Source organism: Silene latifolia, chromosome Y (assembly GCF_048544455.1).
Source record: "Silene latifolia isolate original U9 population chromosome Y, ASM4854445v1, whole genome shotgun sequence".
NCBI lineage: Eukaryota > Viridiplantae > Streptophyta > Magnoliopsida > Caryophyllales > Caryophyllaceae > Silene > Silene latifolia.
The window spans coordinates 363,198,380-363,217,596 of NC_133538.1; the positions used below are offsets into that span (position 1 = coordinate 363,198,380).

General features: G+C 41.8%; 1 protein-coding gene across 1 annotated transcript; it reads left to right on the forward strand.

Annotated features, from left to right (window-relative positions):
* The first annotated feature begins 1,435 nt into the window (after positions 1-1,435).
* Positions 1,436-1,939, forward strand: LOC141631743 (uncharacterized). The gene has a single exon (XM_074444371.1). The coding sequence runs from the start codon at positions 1,436-1,438 to the stop codon at positions 1,937-1,939; it is 504 nt and encodes a 167-aa protein (XP_074300472.1).
* The last annotated feature ends 17,278 nt before the right edge of the window (positions 1,940-19,217 follow it).

A 19,217-nucleotide genomic window follows, 5' to 3' on the forward strand; every position in this document is an offset into this window, starting at 1 on the left:
CCGCACCCTTGAGGTCCTAATCCAAAATGACAAAGAGGGATTCACCGAATTCCTAACCCGCTGAAGAAGGGTGAGCACCCAATTGGTCAGCAAACAAAGCGAATCAACCTTGGTGGAGAAATTCGTCAACAATCTCCGTCCAGTTTATGCCAACCTGCTAAGGTACCATAACATCAAAACCTTCCGGGATCTATAGATCCCCGCGACCCGTATCGAGGATGACCTACGCAAGGGCGTCTTGGCCAAAACCATGGGTAGAGGCTATCAGGGGTCTACATCAACTGGATCTCGTCCCTACGAACAAGCAAACAAAATTGACGAGGTCAACCTCCTCGAGCCAACTGCAAAGAAAGCCGAACGTCCCTAAAGGACATTCACCAACTTAGGATCGACCTACACTAGCACCCTAAAGAGGCTCATGGAACAAGGGAAACTGCAACCAATCGGGCCTACTTCGGACCCGCCTAAAGCAAAGTAAACCCACTTTTGGAACCCTAACGCTCATTGCCAATATCACCAAGGCAAGGGTCATGACACAGAAACTTGCTTCAAGCTGAAGCACGCTATCCAGGACATAGTCGAGAAAGAAGAACTACCCCTACCTAAACCAGTAAAACCAAACAACAAAACAAACCCTTTGGGAATTCACGCCATTTCAGATAATGAACCAACTCTGGATTGCTCGCATCTCGTCTTGCCTATTGAGGACGAGATCAATGCCTTGGGAAAGGACACCCCGGACGGGATGTTCGTGTTCAGCGCCGCGTCCATGCTCGCCATGTTTCAGCAAATCAAGAAAACCATAGCTAGTCTCTCGGAGAGGATCACCCGACTCGAGGATACTTACCACCGACTAATATTCAACCCACCAACACCAGCACCGCGTCCAAGGGAGGGTTCACCAAACACCCAAAACTCCCAATTCCAGAAGGGACTACTTCCACGACCATTCTGGTACGCACCTTACAACATAAGTCACAATAATCAACCTCACAATAATCACCTTCACAAAAAATACCCGCACAAGAACTTCCCTCACAAAAACTATCCTCCGAGGAATACCCTTTCAAGGTACACTCGTGACCCTGAAATCAACGACATTTGGAGAGATGACGTAGATGACGTTTACATTGTCTCGGGAAAGGGCAGGCAAACCAAAGAGATTGATCACCTTACTCGATTTGGACGCCCTTACCAGAACCCAAACAACACAACAAACAATCCGCCAGCAATCAATAACCAAATCGTCCCTGACGTTGAAATTTAACCTAGGGTTCCAGAGAACTCAATTTTAAAGCAACTCTAGAAGGCCAAGGCCAAAATATCCATCTGGCAACTAATCGCCACATCCTTTGAGCACCTACAGGCTTTGCTTCAAGCCTTGGGGTAGCTGATAGTGCCTTCCACCTCCTCATCCGAAGAAGTGGTAGCCCATATGACCAGGGACGTCCCTGTTCTGAACAAACCAATCATCTTCTCTGACGATGATATCCCTCCCTTTGGAGCCAACCACAACTTGGCCCTATACATCACCGTGAAATGCATGAAAAAGAGCATACCCATGGTCTTGGTGAATGACGGATCTGAAGTTAACGTCATTCCTCTCAAAACAGCTCATAAACTAGGGATCAAGGAAGCTAACCTAGTCCCAACCAATCAAGGAGTTTGCGCCTACGATGGTACTCGCTGTAAGGACGCAGGTGTTATCACCCTAACCATCGCGACAAAACCCTTTGAGAGGCAAGCCAGTTTCCAAGTAGTCGACATCGACGCATCATTCAACATGCTTTTAGGGCGCCCTTGGATCCATGCTGCCAAAGCCGTCACATCTACCCTTCACCAAAAAATTAGGGCCCCCTTCAATGGGAAAACAGACACAATTCCTGCATCCCCAAATCAAAGCTGTCATGAAAAAGTGGGTAGCCTCTCAAGTCACTAAGGAGATCAATAATGAAATGTGGGGATTACAAGCCGTGAATGCCCTAACCGACGAACCAACACCTTTTGATTGTGATCCGTTGTCAAACCTCACGATCAACCGCATCTTGATGAGCAAGGGGTATTTCCCGGGCATACCTCTTAACCCACTGAAAAACACCTTGCTTCCCCCAAAACCGGCCAAGGTCCTCAACATCCCTTTCGGACTAGGCTACGAGCCGACTAATGAAGATATCCGGGAGATGGGTCTCCTCGTGAGGAAGCACAAAAAGCAAGGAATCATCCTCCGCCCATATCACTTGACCCTCAACGGATATTTCGTCCTCGAAGGAGAGTCTGCACTTTACAACGGTTTTCTGAGCCAATCTACGACTCCATATCAAAGGTCAAGCATCCGGATATAGAAGTCTTTTAAGACTACAAATTCATCCCTGACAACAACTTCAATGCCGCATTGATGAAGTCTGAATCGACCTCTTGCCTAGACGGGCAAGTCGTGAGCCTCCTTTTCGGAGAAGACAACATCAACCACCTTAACTACAAGGACATCATAAACATTGATCTCAAAGACAACCAGTTTGACCCTACTGCTTTGATCTCTAATGCTAACCCAGAGAAAGCTATCCAAGGCTGGAGGAAGATTTCAAGTGGACCGATCGTCAAGGCCGCATTCTCAAAATCACAACGGGAGAAGGCCCCATGTTCAAGTTGGGAAGTAAAGACGAGACTGAGTCTGAGTCTGACGACAATTCTCAGTCTGAGTTTATCTTAGGCCCTAACACTCTCGACACCCCTGGCAAAGTCCCTTTTCCACTTTTTATCACAAGCTTAGGGCTGTCTTAGAGGCTTGGTCAACTAAAGTCACCCCTACTTCCGCAGAAGGTAGCAAACTGGAGCTTGTCCCAGGAGCCCTAACACTCCTATCCGCGCTTCTCGCTCAGATCGACTTAATGAACGCTAAGTTTGCTTACAACTCGTCTCAATTTAACTTCAATGCAATTCTGAACGAATATGAGGAATTTGACTTGAGTGACTACACACCTCACCTAGCCAACGAACTGGACAAACGCGAACATAGAACACCCATCATTGAGGAGACCGAACCCGTCAACGTAGGGATCGACAATGCACCTTAAGAACTTAGGATAGGGTCCACCCTTGACCCCTTGGAAAGACAACAATTCATCGACCTCTTGCACGAATACAAGGACGTATTTGCATGGTCCTACAAAGATATGTCTGGGATCGACAGAGAGATTGTAGAGCACAAGATACCCATTATGTGAACCCCCGCGGTTATACAAAAACATACACATATAACTAGCAGCGAAAATACGTAAGTTCTTAACACTTTGAGGCATGGGCGCGGAGTTCACTAAAAACATTTGAAAACTAGACCTAATTACTAATTTTGCAAAACAAATACATAATACAAACACAAATATACAAGGGATCTCGGATCCCTCCAAATTTCCAAAAATGTAATAACGGACGATAATCAAAAGGGTATACCGTTGCCTCGGCAACGCTTGCTAGCCACTCATCCTGTAATCCCTAGAGCATATACCACCGACCTATCACCTATCATTCATAAAAATGAATGCCACAGTCAGTGGGGAGTAACTCATGTGTCCTCCAGCCATATTACAATGTAATAACATAAGTACAATAAAAAACATACAACATAGAAAAGATAAATAAGAAAAATAAATCATGTAATAACGAAACTGAAACAGCCAAAACGTGCCCCACTTTACTACGACCAAGAACGACATCGTAGTAAAGGAAGCACGGGGACAACCCATGACCAAAATAAATATATTTTACAAGTAATATTGAGTAACCTGTCATTGTTACCTTTTTCCGAGCGAACTAGTCCTCCATGACATAAAAGTCTTGTACCGGACTGTCTATCTCGGCCCCTGCAACCGTCTTACAATAAATAAAACTGAAAGTATAAAATGGATTTGTAAAAATCCATAATTAAACTGAATTTTACTTACAACGGAATGACGAGAACGACGAGAAGAGCGCTATGGAACAAAAATAGTTGAAAACGGATGAGAAACGAAGGGACGAAATCAATGTTTGGGACAAAAATTGAAAATGTGAACAAGAAAGAAGAACAGAGAAGGACGAAGAAGAAAAAGAGGCGTGAAAGATTGAAAGAATGAATGACGAGCTTGCTTGCCTGCTATTTGTTATACGTACATTTCTTCATCGTTAAGTAATTTCGCTAGTTTCTAAAACCGTCTCGAGTTAAATTAAACCGATTTAAGTAAAAGTTTGAGAAATAAATAGAATCAATAATTAATATATTTACTGAGTGAAAATAAAAATAAACTCAGTTTGTTAACGGAAATAATATGAATTTGGATCGAATTGGAAATCTTAGTGATTTTTTACTAAATTAGCGGAATTTAACGAAATTGGTTAATTTAGCGAAACAAACTCAAAATAGCTAACTAGACGATTCTTCTCAAGTCCGTCTTGAGCCCACTTAGCTCGACTTTCATAAAGGACTCATAAAAGGAACATAATTTATTAACGATTATTAAAATTTAACGTAACGAATTATAATGAAATTAATTAATTAGCTGAGAAAATAAATATATAAATCGTTAACCAACGTAATTAAATACAAAGTAGCAATTAAAATAATTTTATCCAACTTAATAAAATACGGGGTGTTACACATTAAGGCCGGAGCTAAACCCGTGAAGCAAAAGTTGCGCCGCATGCGCCCTGAAAATCAAAGGAGAGGTAGACAAGCAATTCAAAGCCGGATTCATCAAAGTTTCCGAATATTCTGACTGGGTGACTAACATAGTTCCCGTACCCAAGAAAGATGGGAGAATTCGGGTTTGCGTCGACTTCAGAGACCTGAACAAGGCAAGTCCAAAAGATAACTTCCCTCTGCCGCACGTTGACATCTTGGTAGACAACACCGCCGAGCACGCCCTATTATCATTCATGGATGGGTATGCTTCGTACAACCAAATCAAAATGGCTGAAGAAGACATGTACAAAACTGCGTTCACTACACAGTGGGGCACATATTGCTACACTGTCATGCCCTTTGGCCTAAACAATGCCTGAGCAACCTATCAAAGAACCGCCACCACTCTCCTACACGACATGATGCACAAGGAAGTGGAGGTATACGTTGATGATATGATTGTCAAATCAAAAGAGCAAGATGACCACATCACCGCCCTTCGAAAATTCTTCGCTCGCCTTCGAATATACAACATGAGACTAAATCCTAAGAAGTGTGCATTCGGGGTCACCTCTGGGAAACTCTTGGGACACGTCGTTAGCAAATGAGGCATCGAAATCGATCCCACCAAAATCAAAGCTTTCCAACAAATGCCTTAGCCTAAGAACGAGAAGGAGATTTGGGGATTTCCTGGTCAAGTCTAATACATCAGCCGCTTCATAGCCAAACTCACTATAATTTGCGAACCTATCTTCAAGAAGCTCCGCGCCACCAGTCACACCGATTGGGACGAAAATTGCCAAAAAGCATTCGACAAGATAAAGCAAATCCTATCCAAACCTCATGTCCTTATGCCACCTCAGGTGGGAATTCCCTTATCCTTATACCTGACCGTCACCAACGCGACCATGGGAGCAATGCTAGCACAAACAGTGACGGCGAAGAACGAGCCATCTACTACATAAGCAAAAAGTTCATCGAATACGAAACCATGTACACCCAACTAGAGAAGACATCTCTCGCCCTGGTATGGTCAACAAAGAAGCTATGACATTATATGCTCAGCTACACGGTTCACATTTACTCCATGATGGAGCCCGTCTAATACATCTTCGAAAAGTCCATGCTAAACAGAAGGCTGTCCAAGTGGACACTCATGCTATCTGAATTTGACCTCAAATTCGTACCCCTCAAGGTTATCAAGGGAAGGGCAATCGGCGATTTCCTAGCAGTAAATCCCGTCAACGAGGATCCAACGACCGATACATGGTCACTCCCTGACGAAGACATCCTTTGTGCCGACACCGACGCATGGGACCTATACTTCGACGGTGAATCAAACCTGAGAGGCTTCGAGGTATGAATCCTTCTAATATCACCAGAAGGGGGACACGTTCCGATCTCAGTCAAACTAGACTTCGCCGTCACCAACATTGCCGCCGAATACGAAGTATGCCTCATCGGCCTACAAGCAGCCATAACACTTTGCATGAACAAGTTAAGAGTCCAGGGAGATTCCTCACTCATCATCAATCAAGTGTCCGGATCATGGAAAATACGAAGCGACGGCCTAGCACCATGCCACACAAAAATTAACCAGGAACCCGAATTCTTCGACCAAATCGACTACTTCCACTTGCCACGGGAAGAAAACCAATTCGCCGATGCCCTAGCAAAACTTGCTGCACTTGTCAACATACCTGACGACATGACATCCATTGTAATACCTGCCCTTTTAGGGACCCTTTGACCAGCGTTGACTGACCTTGGGAGCGGGAATAGTTCTTAGAAATACGTGCCAAAGCTATCTTGGGTTGCGAGTTATGAGTGGTACTCGATAGAGTAGAGGCTACTCGATCGAGTAGCGTGGTTACTCGATCGAGTAGGGGGATACTCGATCGAGTGTGTGTGGTACTCGATCGAGTATCGAGTTTTCAGCGAGGGTTTTTTATCGCGTTTTGTTAAATCCGCAAGTCATTTCCGCCTCATTCCTTCTATCCTCTAGTCGCCCCTTTCCCTTCCCTTCACCATAAAACCTCCATGGAAGCCCTTTGAAGGTCCTTGTGCCTTAGGAGAGCATAGCTTGAGTCGGGTAGCGGTCGTTTGCCGGGTTTCTCCTTGTAGGTATGTTGTTATCATCATCCATATCCTTGTCTTTGCAGTTAGGGTTTGCTTGATAGTAATAGGTGATTGTGTTGTGCTTATAGGATTTGCTTGATTGCTGGATATGTCATATGTTGGCATGGATTGGTTGCAGTTGCTTAAAGGTAGGTTCGGCTACTCAGTTTCTGTAGATGGTTTAGTGTGTCGGTTGTTGTGGTTGTATTGTGGTTGCTGTGTGTGGTCGTATTCGTACTGACGGTTGTGATATTGTATTGTGATTGTGATTGTTTGTCTCTGGTTCTCGAGATGTGTTCTCGGCTGAGTGGAGTCACTTGCGGGAGTGGCTTCACGCCCTAGTTTCGCCCTTCGTGGAACCCACCACGGAAGGGGATGTGCACATTAATGGGACAAGGTTATCGCTCGGTATGATGAGCGGGGATTTGGTGGGTACGGCTGCGGTCCCCCACTGGCAGGGCTGGTCTCGTGGACAGTCGGTGACGGAGATTGATCAGTGTGGGTGTGCTTGTGTGTGACTGGTTGTGTTACATTGTATTGCCAGTTGTTGTTGGCTTTGCTGTGTTTTTTCTCAGTACTGACCTTGTGTGGTTGTCTTCTTGTTTATGTGTCTCCCGTGATCCCTTATGGTGAGTAGTCTGTCTTAGCAGGTGTTGATGTCGTTGATAGCTGGAGTCCGGGCAGGGATGAGTCTTCACGAGATTTGATAGTTATAGCAAGTAGTCTTTGAGTTGTATCTTTTATATCATCAGTTGGTTTAAAACACTTGTAATATAACATAATAGTTCTTTTATCGACGTTTGATTATTACTGTCCTCGGGCAACCGAGATGGTAATGCCCTTATATGCTAAGGAAGGCCTAGTTAAGGCTCCTCTGGATATGGGGGTGTTACATCCATGCCCTTATGTGTCGAAAGAAGGAGTGAGCAAGCTCACATCTGCGCCATCAATGACGAGGAAAATCATTTCGAACCTTTGTACGAAGATATCCTCAACTACAAAACCAAAAACGAATTCCCTCCTAACTCTGATGAAAGAGGACAAAGAGCCATCCGTTTACTTGCAACATAATTCGTGATAAACCAAGAGCAGCTATACAAAAGAACATCCCAGGGGATCCTTCTTCTATGCATTGACGACAACAAAGCCGAGAAAGTCTTGGAAAAGGTCCACGTCGGAGAATGTGGCCCTCACATGAGCGCAATGATGCTAGCCCGAAAAATCATGTGGTTAGGCTACTACTAGACCACCATGGAAGCCAATTGCAGAAACTACGTCAAACATTGCCATAATTGCCAAATCTTCGCCAACGTACGACACATACCACCATCCCTTTTATACACCATGACATCACCCTGGCCTTTCTCGATCTAGGGTATCGACGTCATCGGCAAAGTCAATCCGATAGGCACTAAAGGACATTGCTTTGTCCTCGTTGCAATCAACTACTTCCCCAAATGGGTAGAAGCACAATCCTATACAGTCTTGACCGCCAAACAAGTGGCCAAGTTAATCCAAGACAACATCATCTGCAGATATGGGGTACCCCATGAAATAATCGGCGACAAAGGCTCCCACTTCTAGGCCGAAACGCAAGCATTGTTGGACAAATACAAAATCAAATGACACAGTTCATCCCCCTATCGTCCCCAAACCAATGGTGCGGTAGAGGCAGCAAACAAAACACTCGTCACCATCATCAAAAAGATGCAGGATAATTACTGCGATTGGCCGAGCAAACTCCCATTCGCACTCTGGGATACCGAACCTCCATTCGACCACCAACATGAGCAACACCCTTCTACCTAGCATATGGTATGTAGGCAGTACAACCAGTCAAGTTGGAAGTCATATATCTACGCATCTTACTAGAAAGTCAAGACCCTGAGGCGGAATGGGCCCGTCGAAGGTTCTAGCAACTCACCCTCCTAGATGAACAGCGATTCAACGCCTTGCACAACGTCCAGCTATACCAACGACGTATACAACAGGCATTCAACAAAAACGTCAAACCTAGAAACATCAAAGAAGGCGACTTGGTCCTCAAGTCGGTTCGAGCACCGTTACCCGTCTATCCGAGGGAGAAATAAAACCCAATTAGGTCGGGCCATACCTGGTCAAGAAAATCCTTTCGGGGGATGTAATGAGATTGAGTGACCTAGACGGGGAAGACTTCACAAACCCAACCAACCTAGACCAACTCAAGAAATACTACCCTTGAACCTTAGCACCAACAACCAACGACATTTCCCTAGTTTCACAACTAGTGACTGCAATCCCCCTTTCAAGTCAATTCCTCCAAAAATTCTGATTTGAAATTGCATGTTTAATCGAGTTTAAGTTACGGCACCTTGCCATATTTCCAGTAGCCTTTGATCTGTCAAAGGCACCATCCATTTGCACAACTAAAAAAAAATTTGAACTATGATCATGGTTTGATTTCACCTCTTCAGGTGAATACGTAGGCAGTCCTTTCTTACACAAGAAGGATACAACCACAACACCCAAACAAAAAATTATCACCCCAAGTCAAACAAAACACCTAAACTATGAGCATGGTTTGATTTCACTTTTTCAGGCGAATACGTAGGCAGTCCTTTCTTACGCAAGAAGGATACAACCACAACACCCAAACAAAAAAATGCACACCCCAACTCAAACAAAACACTTGAACTACGAGCATGGTTTGATTTCACCTCTTCAGGTAAATAAGTAGGCAATCTTTTCTTGCACAAGAAGGATACAACCATCCCCACACACAAAAACATCAACCCATACAAACTTCAAAAAAAAGCATCCCCTTTACTCACAAAAAAAAAAACAAAAAACAAAAAACAAAAAGGCTTTTCTCCCTTCCCACAAAAATCCATTCAGCATGTGCAATGTTTAGGACAATTAAAACCGAATTACCTTTACAAGATGGATGGAGAAACAAAAAATGTTCACAATATTTTTTTTAGCACAAGCAATCCTCTTATTTAATTAATAATAGGAAGGATTACAAACTTGATAACAATAAAGCTAGACAAGTCCACGACTTGCCAAGCTAGGGTGCCGACTAAAACATCATACATAATAAAACTAACACACACAAACACACAATACATAACTAATACAACATAATAAAAACGCACAAAAATGCTAATACGACATAATAGTAAAGCGGTTAATGGAGGTCTTCACTCTTCCATTCTACCCTTGCATTTACCTCCTGGATGCATCTTCCCCTTGTTCTTCTTGCTAGCTCGCCTAGCATGGGCTTCCTCCTCGGAACGGATCCACAACGGCAACGACAACCGGGCTCTTACACGACCCTATGATTGGCCCACGCCGAGCCCACACACGGCTCACTACCTCCTTGGGACCCAAGCTCCTCTTGTTTGGTGGCCTCATCACATCCGGGCTCACATTATCGCCAAAGTCTTCAAGGTAGGCGCGATTTGCCTTGGCCGCCTCCCTATACTTCAAGTCGATGAATTCATCCTTGCGGAACTTTTACCTTTCTTCCAAGGTTGAGGCTCTTGACCATTTGACATAAGTGGGAGTCACCCATGTCTTTAAAGCGGGATTTGCTACCTCCTAAATTGGCCGAGTGGCCCACCACCTCTCAAACATATCCACAAGCTCAGAGTTTCGGAATACACTCTCTTGGAAGAGAGTATCTTGAGCGGGCACCTTTTGTTAACGGCCCATTTGCCTCAAGACCCTTTCCTGATAGATGAAAGAAGCAACCTTCAAGCCCATAACCATCTAAGAGCGAGAAGAAGCGGTCGGAGCGGGCAACCCCGTAAAGGACCTCAAATGCCACCACGGCACCACCCAACGGATGTGAGTACCGCCCTCATCCACCAATTTCGAGGTCCAATAGGCCTTGGTGCATGCAAAGCTATCCGCATACAACTTCTTCCTCATGGTAAGATAACGAAAAGAGTAAGAAGAAACGTCAACCGGAGGCTTAACATACCTTAGACTCTCCATAAGCCATACTTGGAGGATTATAGGGGATCCAAACGAAGGCACTTCTCCACAAGAACCTTTCTTGGCCAAAGCTTGGACAATGTCACCGAGCACTAGCCAAGATAGATCTCACCCATGCTCCATTTTCTCGACAACATGAATGAGGGTCATGCTACCATACCACCTTAACCCCTCCTTCTTCAAAGCATCAACAAGGAGTTCAGCATGCACTAGGCAAAAGGAAAGAGCCCTTCTTCTAGCCACCTATGAAATATTGGCATCCAAGCATTTGGAAAAGATGTTGATAAGAGACAACATATCAACACCATGAGGAGCAAGAAGGAAATTCACTTGGCTCGTAGAATAGCCTAGCATGTAACGAAACTTCTCCTTATAGCACAACCGAGTAGGAGGAAACACCGGAGTATAACCCGGCCACCCTCCAATAGCACCAACCTCTTCGGCAAGAGGGCAAATTTCACCTTTCGGGAAGACAAAAACATGATGTTTCGCATCCCAAAATTGAGAGCATGCATCAAGGAACGAGCATTGTACCTTGACATGATGAAGCACCAACAATTGACCAACTCCCATTACATCGAGTTGATACATCTCGGGAGGCGATAAATCCCGACACCAATGTCGCAACCTATCTTCGAAAATATCCATGAACTATTTGTGGAAGAAGAAGAGAAGGTTTTCGTAGAGATGTTTTGTGTTGCGGATGATGAAATAATGAAGCACAAACCTCGCTATTTATACGAAACAATCAACGCCTTTTTCTCGAAAAAAAGGGGGAGGTCCCTTGCATCGCCCAGGACTCGCGCCTCTTTAGGCTGCTTCTAAGGATTCGCACCTTGACTTGTCCTTGTCAAGTTGTGTTTCATCCTGACACCGCTTTCTTCTCGCCTTAGAGCTCGCGCCTCTTTAAGCTTGCCCAGAATTTTTTTGTGTTTTCTCACACTCACATTTCCTTGGATTCACGTCTTACGAAATGCGACACGGTTTTCATGACTGGGCTTTAAACATACAGGTTTTTCTCTTCTTTTTTTGAGGGGGAAGGGCTAGTCGCCCCGATCCACGACGGATTGTATCCATGCTAGTCGAAAATTTTTAAAAAATTTGCATTTCCGCAAAATTGATACATGACTTCCATTTTTCTCAAATCGCTCTTGCAAATTAGAGTCTTGATCTCGCGAAATTCAAAATCAACACACTCACAAAAATCCTTTTGAAATTTATTCATGGCAATTTGAGTTTCAATTATTTTGTTGCAAATCAATTTTGGCAAAATTCGATGCGATTTAATTTAATTCAAACTCGAATTGATTTTTTCTCTCGAATAATTTCAAAACAATTCAATTTAAAAAATCCAAGCGTGACGTCTTGCCGCAGAATTTTCAAAATTCAATTTCAAACAAGCAATTTCAATTTTAACTTTGAGTCAACGTGGTTATTTTTGTTTTCAACAAATACTTTGCATGTTTACGTGTACGCGTATGTACTACCTGTTGCCTGTTTTCCACACTAACGATGCAGGTGCAAATGCCAAAGAAAATGAGGAATCAGCCGTTGACCGCGCTTCTCCGAAACACAAAAAAAAAAAAAGAGCAAAAGCACAAACAAACTACAAACCAAAAACACACAAAAGGCCATATATATAAAACAGCCTCACGCAAAATACATCAACACACATTTGATACAAACGACTGACCATACAAACAGGGTCCGATACAAATACTTATCATACAGACACTGGCCTAAAACAATGAACTGGGGGCTATCTGCCACCTACCGAACTAAGCACTCTCCGTCCCTCCAACCGGAAAAGAAAGGGAGCAACATGAAAAGAAAAGGAGTAACAACGGAAGTAGAGGAGGTTTCCATGACGATAACCCCTCCTTCCTACTCTAAGATAAAATAAACAAAGTGTCTAGCAAACTTCGGACGGCGCGATGATCAGGAGCAATGACACAGTGCAACACCCCGATGTTGAACCCCAATCATCGGAACTCGGTGATGATTGAAAGCCGCAACACAGCGCGCCGCCCTGATGTTGACCCCCAATCATCAGATGCCCCTCCATCTGCAGGTGTAGGTCACTGATCAGGACTCAGTGACCCACCCTCGAGCCTCACTCGTAGACAAGCCAAATAGATCTCCTACATCCTCCTCCACTCGGGTCTTCCACCTCCCGAGTCCAGGGCCTAGCAGCCCCCGAACACTCATTTGAAACCCAAAATAAAACCAACGTCAGTCAAAATTTCGGCATTATGACGACACAAAACAGACAACACCCCAAAAACAAAAATCACCTGCAAACATTAAACAAAAGGAAACAACAGCAAGGGCAAACCCGCCCAATCCCATCAAGCGCAATATTCCGCAAAAACTCACAAAAAAGACGACTCGCCCTTCTTTTCAAGCAAAAGGCGAGTCAAAACAACAACAAAAAAACACACACAAAAAACAACCAAACACCCTCGGGCTAACACAAGGCCTGCAAAAAAAAAACAATAAACAAAAAATATCCGCCCGTCCCGACCGGACAATTTACAAGGCTCAAAAAGCAATTTTACGCCAAATTGAGCGCAAACAGGACAAAAATTCAAATTACGGCGACAACAATGCAACGTGACTCGATCACGCCCCAGGACGACCTAAACTACCGTTAAGGTCTGTCCTAAACAATATGGCTCATTTCGAGCCCAAACAAGCGCTTATTTCGTCAGCATAAGACCGCCTGATAAAGGCAAAATAAGAAATTTCGCTCCTAGCACACAACGAAGGTTTAACATAGCAAAGACGGATTTTCCCGACTACAATGCAACCTAGTGGGGCACACGACTCAAGCAAACAAGCAAAAAATTGCGAAATAAGACAGTTTTTACACCTCATTCGCGTTTTTCACACCTAGGGAGCGGGGACAAGGACCAAAATGCAAACTAAAAGCACCTCTATACTCCTAAACAGGTTTCTAACCTAATGCAAGTATCAATTCCACTCGAAAATGGGCAAATCAAAAATGCCCAAATCGATTTCAAACGAATTAGGGTTTCGTCCCAATTCAATCAACAAAAAGGCAAACAAATTCAAGTGGAATCAAGAGGATGTACATACCTTGAGATGACATGGTAGCAATAGCACGAATTCAAGCAAGAAACTAAGATAAAAAATGGAGATTTTTGAAGGCTTATGTGTGATTGTGTCGAAGAAGATGATGTGAATGACGAGTAACCCATTCTCGCGTCTTTTTAAGAAAAAAGGGGAAGCTTCTTATGTCGCCCCAGGGCTCGCGCCTCTTTGGGTTGACTCTGTCAGTTTCAGCAAAAGTTTTGGGCTTTGGCCCATATTTACGCATAATCACCGTTTTTTCGAAAATGCAATGACGGGATTAAAAACCGTTATTTTCACAAATACAATATGGCGAAATTCAAATTTCGCTGTTTTCACAAATTTCAAATAACAGAATTAAAAACCGTTATTTTCAAACACAAATAGCGAATAGCGAAATTCAAACTCGCTATTCTCAGCATAATTTCAAATGACGGAATTAAAAACCGATATTTTCTAACACAAATAGCAAATAGCGAAAGTAAAATTCGCTATAATCACAACAAAAGTTTTCGACACAAAATAGCAAATAGTGAAATCTCAAACTCGCTATTCTCAGCAAAAATTTCAATTGACGGAATTAAAAACTGTTATTTCCTCAAAAATAACAAATGGCGAAATTCAAATTCGCTATTTGTCACCAAATTCCAGGATAACGGAATTAAAAACCGTTATTTCAAACAAAAATAGCAAATACCAAAATCTCAAACATGTTATTCTAAGCAAAAATTTCAAATGACGGAATTAAAAACCGTTATTTTCAAACACGAATAGAAAATAACGAAATTCAAACCCGCTATTATCACAAATTTTCCAAGTTGCAAATAGCGAAAATTCAAATTCGCTACCATCACAAATTTCAAATGACGGCAATAAAAACCGGTACTTCTCTTCAAAATTCAAAATTACGAATGGCAGTAATAGAGGTCCTCATCCGCAAGAGCCAGGCCCAAGTTACAAAAAGCCTATCTCTTCCCAGCACCGTAAACATCCCTTATAAACACCAAAAATTCCCCAGCGGAACCCCTGGAAACCTCCGCACGGAGTCATACTCTAGAAAACGGGCAAAAAGCAACAACGACTGGGAGTCAAACAAAGCGAAATCTAGCACCTTCCGCCCCCAGCGACATCGACATCGCTCCCCATTGGGTCGGTTGGACAAACAACCTCTTGAAGTAGGCCCGATGATCCAGGCTATTTCCCGCAGTCAATCATTCGACCATCAATGGCTGGCGAGTCTCTGCACACCTTCAATGACTAGCGAGTCTCTATGCACCTTCAATGGCTGGCGAGCCTCTACGCACCTTCAATGGCTGGCGAGTCTCTATGCACCATCAACGGCTGGCGAGCCTCTACGCACCTTCAATGGCTGGCGAGCCTATACGCACCTTCAATGGCTAGCGAGTCTCTACGCACCTTCAATGGCCGGCAAGCCTCTATGCACCTTCAATGGTTGGCGAGCCTCTACACACCTTCAATGGTTGGCGAGTCTCTATGTACCTTTAATGGCTGAGGAGCCTCTGCGCACATTCAATGGCTGGCGAGCCTCTACGCACCTTCAATGGCTGGTGAGCCTCTACGCACCTTTAATGGCTGGCGAGTCTCTACGCACCCTCAATGGCTGGCAAGTCTCTATGCACCTTCAATGGCTGGCAAGCCTCTACGCACGAGCAAGAAGTAATTAAAGGACATATCCAGAAGACGCTTCAGGTATGACTCCTTCCTATGGCTGGCGAGCCTTTATACGTAGTCTAACGAACTTTAAACGACTCGCACTGGTAGTCGACAGACTCTAAACTGTTCCCGGCGGCAGGTCCTTGACTCGAATCCCCGAGTCGCCTCAACGTCGCCCTTCCCAATGGCAGGTCCTTAGCCCAAATCCTTTTTAGCCGCCTCGACGTCGCTTCGGTCTCTAAGTTGTAATCTTCAATTGACCTGGGGGTTGTACTTGTGAGTTGGTAGAACACTTGACCAGTGCAAGTTATATCATCCACCACAATTCGTTGGTTATGTGATAAACAACAAGAAAGTTCTTTCAAGATAAAGAACCCAAACCTAGGTTAGGAACCTATATGTGTACTTGGTAAGGTTCATGCTATAAAAGATAACATGAATATAAAGGAAAATGCAATATAAGAAGTTTGAACACATGGACACTTGGTATGTTAAACTTCTATTGCAATCAACTACTTTTGATATACATCACAAGGTTGTAATATGGTATTGACTACCCGAATGTGATGTCGACGTTTGTCGTTTGAGTTATTATTAACTCACCTTATACTTTGTTACATCCAAACGGGTTGTAGAGACAATTGAACCCCGTTAAAGTGAACACAGATTAGCATTGTATTTGCCCATAGTTACTTGCATGAGGTGACGTCTCGAAGTGACTAAAGTGTGATGCGATTAATGGCAAGTTCAAGTGCCATGAAGTCATGTGAGATGACTAGTCGATCACATAGGCAGACTGTTGGGAACACCTTGTCGGGCCTTATGACCGCTTATAGCGTTCTGGCAAATTTATATAGCCTGGTCGTGGCGAGAGCTACTATAGTATTCTAATGAGTCGATTCTTTTGACTAAAGACTGTTCGCCTAAGATGGCACAGTTTCAGATTAACTTTGATTTGTGTTACTACGACCTTCGTAAATGAGGTCAAATGGGCATATTTTGGGTTATGATGGATGTGGCTAGTCGAAGGGAATAAGTGCGATAGGAATTGTCCACCCCTAGTCAGGGTTATAAAAATATCTCAGGCCACTCGAGGAGTAATGAACTGGAAATGCGTGGCCACGCTCGGAAGATATCCATGGTAGATAATTCCGGTCAATCAGTTATTCTCCAGATCGAGGAAACCACTCTCGATATGATCACTTGCAAGTACGACCTAAAAGACACCTTGCATTGAGTGGGAGATAGTAATAGGACAAGAGAATTGGTGACGCACACTTGTCGAGGACAAGTGGGAGATTGTTGGAATATGTGTCCTCCGACAATAATGCGATCACAACTGTCGATCATGATGATCACATGTTTAAATCTCATTTTAAGAATACATGTGGGAAGTAATATTTTACTGTCAACTGGTCCACACAAATCGGTAATGATTGGCTGACTAGAGTTTGACATTAATGTCGTGCGACGGTGGTGATCAGTTGATCCCCTTAGGTCATACCTAAAGGGTAACACTCTTAATTGATTATTTAATTGATCGTATGAAGATACGGGTTAATTAAATTACTTAAAATTGACGGACAATTTTGGAAGTAATATTTACGTGTCTCATTATAATTTGATTAAATGAGATACGGTCTAAGTGATCGAATTGTTTTATTACTTAGATGAAATTATTGTTTAAAGAAACAATTGCATTAGAATGAATAATTCATTATAAATACAAGATGTTGTGATTTATAATTGGTAAGTTATTTTGGTACAAGTAATTATGAATTACTAAAGTCGGTTTTGTACATGACGTATTTTTATTAATGCGTTGATTTTTAATATGTTAAAAATGCATAACAATTTTACATGACTTGTGACATGTGACAAATTGACAAAGATAAAATGGAATCCATTTTATCTTAAATGGACCGAAATAAGGGGTGTTTAGGCTAAATATTGTGTTGATTAATTTTAAGTGGAAAACATAATCATTTACCTAATTGCTAGCCATGAAAACCTAGTTGTTTTTGTGAAGAGCAACTTGATCATGCATTGGCCAACACCACCCCACCCTACCCGGGTTTGTCATAGAGAAAAACCAAGGGTTTTTCTCTATAATTTGTCTAATATACACTATATGCATCTTAGTGTATTCTTCATTCAAACATCATATAAAATATAGAATTTTAGAGAGATAAATTACTTCTTCTTCTCCCTTCTCTTAAACCGAAAATTAAGAGACCAAAAACAATATTTTTGGGTCAATTTTATTCAAAATTAATATTGTTCTAGTATCAATTATATTAATTTTATTAAGAGGTTATCTTGGGTATTATTCCTTGGGAGGGATTCTATACTTGAATCCTTTGTTCATCCATATTAGGAGAGCTCAAGAACAAGTGAGTAGGAGAACTCACTTGTGCCCAATAATTCGAATTTTCCAATGTAAGAATGATGATTTCTTCACTATATTTACTTATGTTTGCATGCAAAAGATCTAATTAATTTTATGACTAAATTAAATGGAACATATAAGAATATGTCGAGTATTATGAGATATAGATTTCTAACAAGCGGTATCAGAGCGCCTTAGGTTGTTTGCATGCAACAGTTATAGTTTTTTCGAGTTATACGATTAACATATAAAACTTATAAATTTGTGTTTATTATGATATATCACGAAATCAATTATGCATGTTAAAGTTTCTGGTCCTAAAATGTATTTAGGATATTTTGGTTAATTTATGGATTTTTATTGTTCATTTTATATAATAATGACATTAAAATGTGATTTTATGATAAAAATGTCATTTTCGGACTAAAATTAGCTAAACTTCGTTTTTTCCAGTGATTTTTGGATATGTTTTCACATATATTATATTTAGATGACCTGTAAATTTTCATAATTTTATGAGTTCTTATGCTAGAAATATGGATTTTTCATGATAAAATCGAATTTAAATGACAAAATAGGTTAATATGAGAAATATTTCGAATCTGGTGATAGAAATTTAGTATGCTATCACATGCAATTTTACAAGATGTGTGTAAAATAATAGGCTATAATGAAGTCTTTATGCATGATTTATGAATTTTTGATAAAAATAACATAAATAGTGACTTTAATTAGTATAAATTGCGAAAACATACTTCATGGCTAAGGAAAAAACGTCACATGTTTCATTTTATCATATATTTCAGATCTAAAAGTGAAAAGTTAATAAATATAATTTTTCTCATATTTTTATGGTTGTTATTTGTTAAATCCGATAAACCGCAACATTGTTTTTCCTCGATGAATTTCGAAAATTTTAACCTAAGTTTTTGAACATTATGAGTGTCATGGTATTTTTCCAGAATGTTCATGAGTTTAAATTTCAAATTTTGAATTTATTTCAAATTTTTATGATTTATTTGAAGTTTATGGCTTTTATTGTAATTTTAAGTCCTTTTATGAACAATATTAAGAAATATAAGTTAATTATTGTCAAATATTAGTGGAGACTAATTTTGAGTTCTAAGATGGTTAGGGTAATTAACTAATACATAAATATGATTTTATGTAATTTATTGTGATTTTAAAAGGTTGAATCACGCAAATCCGTAAAAACCGATTAATATACGATATTGGCTCCTTAAAGGCGATTTAGCATAAAATTGGGCATGTTCATACATAATATAATGCTGCATTTTATTTATGATT